This window comes from Microcaecilia unicolor, chromosome 6 (genome assembly GCF_901765095.1).
Source record: "Microcaecilia unicolor chromosome 6, aMicUni1.1, whole genome shotgun sequence".
NCBI lineage: Eukaryota > Metazoa > Chordata > Amphibia > Gymnophiona > Siphonopidae > Microcaecilia > Microcaecilia unicolor.
The window spans coordinates 299,147,136-299,156,054 of NC_044036.1; the positions used below are offsets into that span (position 1 = coordinate 299,147,136).

Genomic DNA, 8,919 nt, shown 5'->3' on the forward strand with positions numbered 1-8,919 from the left:
CATTGGGGGACCGGCCTCCTGTATGCTTATCCTCCCATACCTTTGGTGGGGAAGACCTTACTGAAGCTCAAGCACGACCGCGGCACCATGATTCTGATAGCGCCCTTTTGGCCCCGTCAGATCTGGTTCCCTCTTCTTCTGGAGTTGTCCTCAGAAGAACCGTGGAGATTGGAGTGTTTTCCGACTCTCATTTCGCAGAACGACGGAGCGTTACTGCACCCCAACCTTCAGTCTCTGGCTCTCACGGCCTGGATGTTGAGGGCGTAGACTTCGCTGCGTTGGGTCTGTCGGAGGGTGTCTCCCGGGTCCTGCTTGCCTCCAGGAAGGATTCCACTAAAAAGAGTTACTTTTTCAAGTGGAGGAGGTTTGTCGTTTGGTGTGAGAGCAAGGCCCTAGAACCTCGTTCTTGCCCTGCACAGAACCTGCTTGAATACCTTCTACACTTATCAGAGTCTGGCCTCAAGACCAACTCAGTAAGGAATCACCTTAGTGCGATTAGTGCTTACCATTATCGTGTGGAAGGTAAAGCCATCTCTGGAGAGCCTTTAGTCGTTCGATTCATGAGAGGCTTGCTTTTGTCAAAGCCCCCTATCAAGCCTCCTACAGTGTCATGGGATCTCAACGTCGTCCTCACCCAGCTGATGAAACCTCCTTTTGAGCCACTGAATACCTGCCATCTGAAGTACTTGACCTGGAAGGTCATTTTCTTGGTGGCAGTTACTTCAGCTCGTAGGGTCAGTGAGCTTCAAGCCCTAGTAGCTCATGCTCCATATACCAAATTTCATCACAACAGAGTAGTGCTCCGCACCCACCCAAAGTTCCTGCCGAAGGTGGTGTCTGAGTTCCATCTTAACCAGTCAATTGTCTTGCCAACATTCTTCCCCAGGCCGCATACCCGCCCTGCTGAACGTCAGTTGCACACATTGGACTGCAAGAGAGCATTGGCCTTCTACTTGGAGCGGACACAGCCCCACAGACAGTCCGCCCAATTGTTTGTTTCTTTCGACCCTAACAGGCTAGGGGTCGCTGTCGGGAAGCGCACCATCTCCAATTGGCTAGCAGATTGCATTTCCTTCACTTACGCCCAGGCTGGGCTGACTCTTGAGGGTCATGTCACGGCTCATAGTGTTAGAGCCATGGCAGCGTCGGTGGCCCACTTGAAGTCAGCCACTATTGAAGAGATTTGCAAGGCTGCGACGTGGTCATCTGTCCACACATTCACATCACATTACTGCCTCCAGCAGGATACCCGACGCGACAGTCGGTTCGGGCAGTCGGTGCTGCAGAATCTGTTTGGGGTGTAAATCCAACTCCACCCTCCAGGACCCGAATTTATTCTGGTCAGGCTGCACTCTCAGTTAGTTGTTCTTCGTAGGTCAATTTCTGTTGTACCCTCGCCGTTGCGAGGTTCAATTGACCTGGGTTCTTGTTTTGAGTGAGCCTGAAAGCTAGGGATACCCCAGTCGTGAGAACAAGCAGCCTGCTTGTCCTCGGAGAAAGTGAATGATACATACCTGTAGCAGGTGTTCTCCGAGGACAGCAGGCTGATTGTTCTCACCTACCCTCCCTCCTCCCCTTTGGAGTTGTGTTTCATATTTTATTGCTTGTCATTCAACTGGCGGGAGCGGTCGCGCACGGGCGGGAAGACGGCCGCGCATGCGCGGTGGGCGTGCCCTGCGTGCCGACCGTCCCGCGAAGCCTTTTCCGGTTGGTGGGGGCTGCCGCGGACGTCACCCAGTCGTGAGAACAATCAGCCTGCTGTCCTCGGAGAACACCTGCTACAGGTATGTATCATTCACTATTTAGAAGTACCCAGTAGCGTAAAAAGGTCTGTTAACAATGTATGTATCAAGAAATCCTTCGGTTTCAACTGGCTTTGTGTATGAATTAATACTAAGTCACAAAATGTGGGCTGGATAGACAAATTGTCCCAGGGTCTCCAGACTTTAAGTGAAGTACAGTATAACACATTGTGAATAAGTGAAAATACTGAATTCAACACAGTCACTTCGTGTGTGCTTTCATGTAACTTAAGAGTATGTTTAGAATTACCATGAATAGATGTTCGGATTATTAATTTATATCTTAAAATTGTGTGATCTATGATCTGCTGCATAGGCAGCATTCACAGGCCCCCCTAGGTAGTGTAGAATCTGAGTCACCATACAGCATTACACACAAATTTCACCCACAGCATTTGTCAAATGTTTAAAGGGGTTTGTGGTCTACGATGACCTACTGACTCTTCCCTGTAGTGCAGGGGTGTACAACCTCAGTCCTCGAGGACTGCAACCAAGTCGGGTTCTTAGGATTTTTCCCCAATTAATATACATAAGATCCATTTTGCATGCATTGCTTCCATTGTATGCAAATAAATATCCTGTATATTCATTGAGGAAATCCCAAAAACCTAACTGAGGTTGCCAACTCCTGCTGTAGAGGCTGGTATATGGAGGGTAGAGGGTGAGACTTAATCAGGAGACACTTGATGGCATGAAGACTGACTTTTTTTTTTCCTGCTTTTAGACCTTCTCTTGTAATATATAGTACTAGTAAAAAAGGCCCGTTTCTGACACAAATGAAAGGGCGCTAGCAAGGTTTTCCTTGGAGTGTGTATGTTTGGGAGAGTATGTGAGAGTGACTGTTTGAGAGTCAGAGTGAAAGTGTGAGTGTGTGAGAGAGAGAGTGAGTCTGGGTGTGAGTGTGTTTGTGAGAGAGTGTGTGTGAGAATGAGAGTGTGTGTATGTGAGACACAGTGTGAGAGAGAGTGTGTGTGTCTGGGCAACAGAGAGAGTGTGTGTGTGAGACACAGATTCTCTGTGAGAGTGAGTGTATGACACCAAGCGAGTGTGTGAGTGACTGTGTGGCACATAGAGAGTGAATGTGATACTGTGTGAGACAGTGTGTGAGAGTGAGAGTCAGAAAGACATTGTATATGAGAGAGAGAGTGTGAGCCGTGCCCTTCCAATCCATGGCCATCTGTCCCCTGCCCCCTCCATTCATCCTTTTCCAGCAATTCCCCTCTGTCCCTGAGCCCTGCCCTCCCAATCCATGGCCATCCATGTTTGTCTGTCACCTGCCCCCTCCATTCATCCCTATCCAGCATTTCCCCTCTCTGCCTGAGGCCTGCCCTGCAATCCATATCCATCCATGGCCATCTGTCCCCTCCATTCATCCCTATGCAGCAATTCCCCTCTCCCTGAGTCCTGCCCTTCCAATCCATGCCCATCCATGCTCCTCTGTCACCTGGCCCCTCCATTTTTCCCTATCCAGCATTTCCCCTCTCTGCCTGAGGCCTGCTCTGCAATCCATATCCATCCATGCCCATCTGTCCCCTCCATTCATCCCTATCCAGCAATTCCCCTCTCCCTGAGTCCTGCCCTTCCAATCCATGCTCATCTGTCACCTGGCCCCTCCATTTTTCCCTATCCAGCATTTCCCCTCTCTGCCTGAGGCCTGCTCTGCAATCCATATCCATCCATGCCCATCTGTCCCCTCCATTCATCCCTATCCAGCAATTCCCCTCTCCCTGAGCCCTGCCCTCCCAATCCATGCCCATCCATGCTCATCTGTCACCTGGCCCCTCCATTTTTCCCTATCCAGCATTTGCCCTCTCTGCCTGAGGCCTGCTCTGCAATCCATATCCATCCATGCCCATCTGTCCCCTCCATTCATCCCTATCCAGCAATTCCCCTCTCCCTGAGTCCTGCCCTTCCAATCCATGCCCATCCATGCTCCTCTGTCACCTGGCCCCTCCATTTTTCCCTATCCAGCATTTGCCCTCTCTGCCTGAGGCCTGCTCTGCAATCCATATCCATCCATGCCCATCTGTCCCCTCCATTCATCCCTATCCAGCAATTCCCCTCTCCCTGAGTCCTGCCCTTCCAATCCATGCCCATCCATGCTCATCTGTCACCTGGCCCCTCCATTTTTCCCTATCCAGCAATTTCCCTCTCTCCCTGAGTCCTGCCCTCCCAATCCATGCCCATCCATACTCCTCTGTCCCCTGCCCCCTCCATTCATCCATTTCCAGTAATTCCCCTCTCTCCCTGTGCCCTGCCCTCCTAATCCATACCCATCCATACTCCTCTGTCCCCTGCAGCCTCCATTCATCCTTTTCCAGCAAGTCCCCTCTCGCCCTTCCATGACCCCCCCCCTCGCATCCATGCTACTCTCTCTGCCATGTCCCAGCCTGGGCCGCCCTCTTCTCCCCCCCCCCCCCCCCTTCGCATCCATGCATCCCTTTTTTTTATTCTTTTTAACTTTATCTCCGTGGCGGTTCGTGCAGCGAAACGTCAGGGAAGGAGGCGGCGCTCCCGACGTTTAGCTTTCCCTTCGCTGTGACACAGCGAAGGAGGGTAGACGTCGGGAGCGCCGCCTCCTTCCCTGACGCTTCGCTTCCGGATTTGTTTGTTTAGACGCGAGGGCGGGGCAGAGACGGCTTGCTGGCTTCACAACACGAACGCCACGAACCCCACGAACCCTTTCAGAACGTTGTCCTCATTAGAACGTTCACGGTGCGTTTTATTATATTAGATAGTGGGTTGTAACATGTGGATAGAGTAACCAGATTTGCTTTTAATAAATTTTGGTGCATCGTTCCCCCTTTGCTTCAATGTTGTCTTCCCCTCTGCTCATTCTAGGTTCATATCCATGTAACTTCTGTCTCTCCTACACAAATGTATTGTCTGTCTTTTGGATTACTCTCCCTTCTGATTTCCCTCGGGTGTTTCTCCATCCCTACTCTCTCCCACTTATCACAGGTTTCTCTCCTTCACATTCTTGTCTCCTCTGCCAAACCCCTGGGCAGGGTGGTAGCAGGCCAGGAATATAGGCAAGAAAATATACCCACTATTTGCCCCCACAGTGTACTCTTCCTTTTGTAATCAGAACCCATAGGAGAGTGCTTACTGTGTCCTCATATGCCTAGCTTGTCAGTGCTACTTTTCTGACTGCTAAGGAGGAGAGGCGAAAGATGGTCCAACTTCAAAATAAGTTAAATATTGACTGAGCAGTCTCTTGGTTAAAAGTATACCTTTTTTAGGGATAACATAAGAGGCCATCAGAGTTGTGATTCTGATCTGGTTTGCCTTCCTCCACAGTACTATCTGTGCTACAGTAACTCTGGTTACTGTGTACCATGTTTCCTACCCTTAGTCATATTTAGAAGAATATGTATTGATCCATTGTTTTCTGTGGAGCCTTGGACCTGAACTAGAACTTTGTAGAGAACTCTGCTTCCAACCAGGGTCTTAGGGCTGAAGGGTGGATCTTGCCTCTGCTTAAAGATTATGGTAGCAGGAGAAGAGGATTTTAGGGTAAGAGAAGTCAAAGGTTCTACAATGTGTTCTCATCCTTGAGAGAATCTCCCAGCCTCTATTTAAAGCAGCAAAGGTTTTGCCGCTTGCTCTGATGGAGACCTTTCAAAGCTCACAAATATTATTCAACATTATAACATTGGAATTCAAACCCTAAATCTGTGTAGTTGTGGTTTCAAAGTGCATCAAGCCAAGCAGATGTGATATTTCATTTTTGTGCTAATTTGATGCTCTTCTAGGTTTGGGCCTGCAACAGAACATCTGATACTTAATGAAAATGCGCCAACAGTGCACAATCTTCGGAGTCACAAAATTCAAACCCAGCTGAATCTCATCCATTCTGAGATCTTTCCACCACTCGCCAGCTGCCAGAGAAAGTTGAGTCTTCTTAACTTGTAATAGGGAATGGGGAAAGTACAAAGTAGGGCCATCCACAAAGTGAGAGGCAGTGTGGTTTTTGAATAAAGAAGCTGTTGGTAAGGAGGAGAGACTTCTCCTCAAGATATTTCTTTATTGATCTAACTTGTATTTTGTAAGAGTTATGTCCTGTTGCTGTCATGCAATACTTTTTTCATCATTAGCATATTAGCTAGGTTTTCAGTCACTTTTCTTTTTTCATGTAGTGTGGTGCAGGTGAGTATCTCGGGCTCTTGGGTTGTGGCACTTGTATTCAAAATCAAGTCATTTCATTTTCTGGACATGTCCTAGAAAAAAATCCCCTGTCTGCTTTAAAAATTGCACCCGGTGCAACAGGACCATATCCATAAGGATACCCATAATTCGTACCTGGGGCCTGACCATGATTCCTCTCATTTTAAATTTTATAGTCTGATTATCCAAGGAAAATTGTGTTGTACAAAGCAGTGCAGACATTTTTGGTACTGAGAAATACAGTCCATTGACGTGGGCATTAAAAACATCAAGCTCTCTGGATCTTGGAGCTTCATTGGATGCTGGGGTTGAATCGGCACCCTCCCGCATCAAGCAACAATAGAGGCCATTGGGACCAGTTATCTTCCACCTGAAAAAGGAGGAATTGTCCTTTACTTCATTTGATGCCAAGAGCTTGTGATGCCACATACCAGGCAGAGACAGGGTTACATTAACATTACATTAAGTGACTCTGATGTGAGGACACCTCATCCTCTGCATCTGAGGGGATGCTACAGCCTCAAAGGGCATGGTAGGTGGGTGGCTGCATTTCCCTGCTGTCTATGGAGAACATCCATTACAGGAAGCAACTACGCTTTCTGGCTATTTCCAATTCTGAACTGGGTTGAGCAGAGAGCTGTAGTCTGTGTCCCATGACTGAGTATTCTCCGAGGACAAGCAGGCTGCTTGTTCTCACTGATGGGTTGACGTCCTCGGCAGCCCCCTCCATCGGAAAGTTTACTAGCAAAGGCCTTTGCTAGTCCTCGCGCGCCCATGCGCACTGCGCATGCGCAGCCGTCTTCCCGCCCGAAACCGGCTCGAGCCGGCCAGTCTTCTTTTGTCCGCGCTCGGTACGGTCGTGTTACGCCGTTCGTGCCCCAGAGAGTCGACCTCGCGCGTCCTTTTCGACGTGTTTTTCATTGTTTTTCTTCTAAAAAAGTTTGGGAAGCGCTCCGGAAGTGTTCCGGAAGACCCTGTCGGGTTTTCTGCCCTTCCCGTATTTTTCAAGTTTTGCCCCGTAAGTTTTCTTTCGTTGTCGGGGTAGGCCTAGTTTGGCCTCGGTCGAGATTTTTCTCCCTCTAAATTTGGTGCTTCAATTTTCGCCATTTCGGCTTTTGATTTCGCCGGCGTGATTTTTCCGCCCATGACATCGAAGCCTTCCAGCGGCTTCAAGAAGTGCACCCAGTGCGCCCGGGTAATCTCGCTCACTGATAGGCACTCTGCGTGTCTTCAGTGTCTAGGGGCCCAGCACCGCCCTCAGAACTGCAGTCTGTGTTCCCTGTTACAAAGGCGGACTCAGGTAGCGAGATTAGCCCAGTGGAACGTTTTGTTCTCGGGCTCTTCGTCGGCATCGGCACCGGAGGCATCGAGTTCATCGACGTCGTCAGCGTCCGGACCATCTTCCTTGGCTGCCGCTCCATCGACTGCATCGAGGCATCGGACCTCTGCATCGGCGCCGAGGCATCGGGCGACTGTATCGACGTCGGTGGTACCGAGACTTCGTCTGCTGATGTCGTCGGACGGAGGTGCATCGTCAGGAGTGCAGGTGAGGGCTGTCCATTCCCCTGCTGGTGGCGGTGAGCCTTCGGGTGGGTCTCCTCCTACCCTGAGGGCTCCTGCGGTACAGCCCCCCCGGGATCGACCCTCTTCGGTCTCGGCCCCGAGGAAGCGACGGATGGATTCTACGTCCTCCTCGTCGGTGCCGGGGAGCTCCGGTGACATGCTTCGGAAGAAGTCGAAGAAGCATCGACACCGGTCTCCTCCCCGTGTCGGCACCGAGAGCTCTGGGTCGCCGAGGGATTCGGCACCCAGTAGGCATCGGCACCGAGAGGACCGCTCACCCTCTGTTCAGGAGGTGTCGATGCGCTCCACTCTGGACAGCCCGGAACAGCCTCCTCGCCCGGAACAGGTTCTGACGTCGACGCCTGCATCGACCTCTCAGCCTTTTTCTGCAGCCACTCTGAACGAGAGCCTCCGGGCCGTTCTCCCAGAGATTCTGGGAGAGCTGTTGCGCCCTACCCCTCCGGTACCGGCGGTGCTTGCGCCTCCGGTACCGTCGAGCGCGGCGCCGGCTGGCCCATCGCCCAGGTTGAGGTCCCCGACGTCGGTACCGCGTGCGGTGCCGACCGCGGCCACCTCCCAGGAAGGCTCCCCGACTACATCGGCGGAGGGAGCTTCGCCGATGCGGGCGAGGGAATCTACCTCTCGACGCCCCCACCGTGGACGGGGTTCCACCGAGTCGAGCAGGGCGAGGTTGCAGACACAGGTCCGTGAACTTGTGTCTGACACCGAGGGTGAGGCCTCGTGGGAGGAAGAGGAAGATCCCAGATATTTCTCTGACGAGGAGTCTGAGGGTCTTCCGTCTGATCCCACTCCCTCTCCTGAGAGACAGCTTTCTCCTCCCGAGAGTCTGTCTTTTGCCTCCTTTGTCCGGGAGATGTCTACGGCCATCCCCTTCCCGGTGGTTGTGGAGGACGAGCCCAGGGCTGAAATGTTTGAGCTCCTGGACTATCCTTCTCCACCTAAGGAAGCGTCCACTGTTCCCTTGCACCATGTCCTGAAAAAGACATTGCTTGCGAACTGGACCAAGCCATTAACTAATCCCCACATTCCCAAGAAGATCGAGTCCCAGTACCGGATCCATGGGGACCCAGAGCTGATGCGCACTCAGTTGCCTCATGACTCTGGAGTTGTGGATTTGGCCCTAAAGAAGGCTAAGAGTTCTAGGGAACATGCTTCGGCGCCCCCGGGCAAGGACGCTAGAACCTTAGACTCCTTTGGGAGGAAGGCCTACCATTCCTCTATGCTCGTGTCCAAGATCCAGTCTTACCAGCTCTACACGAGCATACACATGCGGAACAATGTGCGGCAGTTGGCGGGCTTGGTTGATGCTCTTCCCCCTGAGCAAGCCAAGCCTTTTCAGGAGGTGGTCAGGCAGCTGAAGGCGTGC

General features: G+C 51.4%; 1 protein-coding gene across 1 annotated transcript in view; it reads left to right on the forward strand.

The window, feature by feature from the left end:
- The window catches only part of ELAC2 (elaC ribonuclease Z 2), a 146,847-nt gene that overhangs the window by 82,027 nt on the left and 55,901 nt on the right, over positions 1-8,919 (forward strand). Inside the window, exon 12 of the mRNA XM_030208002.1 lies at positions 5,558-5,696. Within this exon, the coding sequence (XP_030063862.1) occupies positions 5,558-5,696 (139 nt within the window). The remainder of the gene's footprint in view (positions 1-5,557; positions 5,697-8,919) is intronic.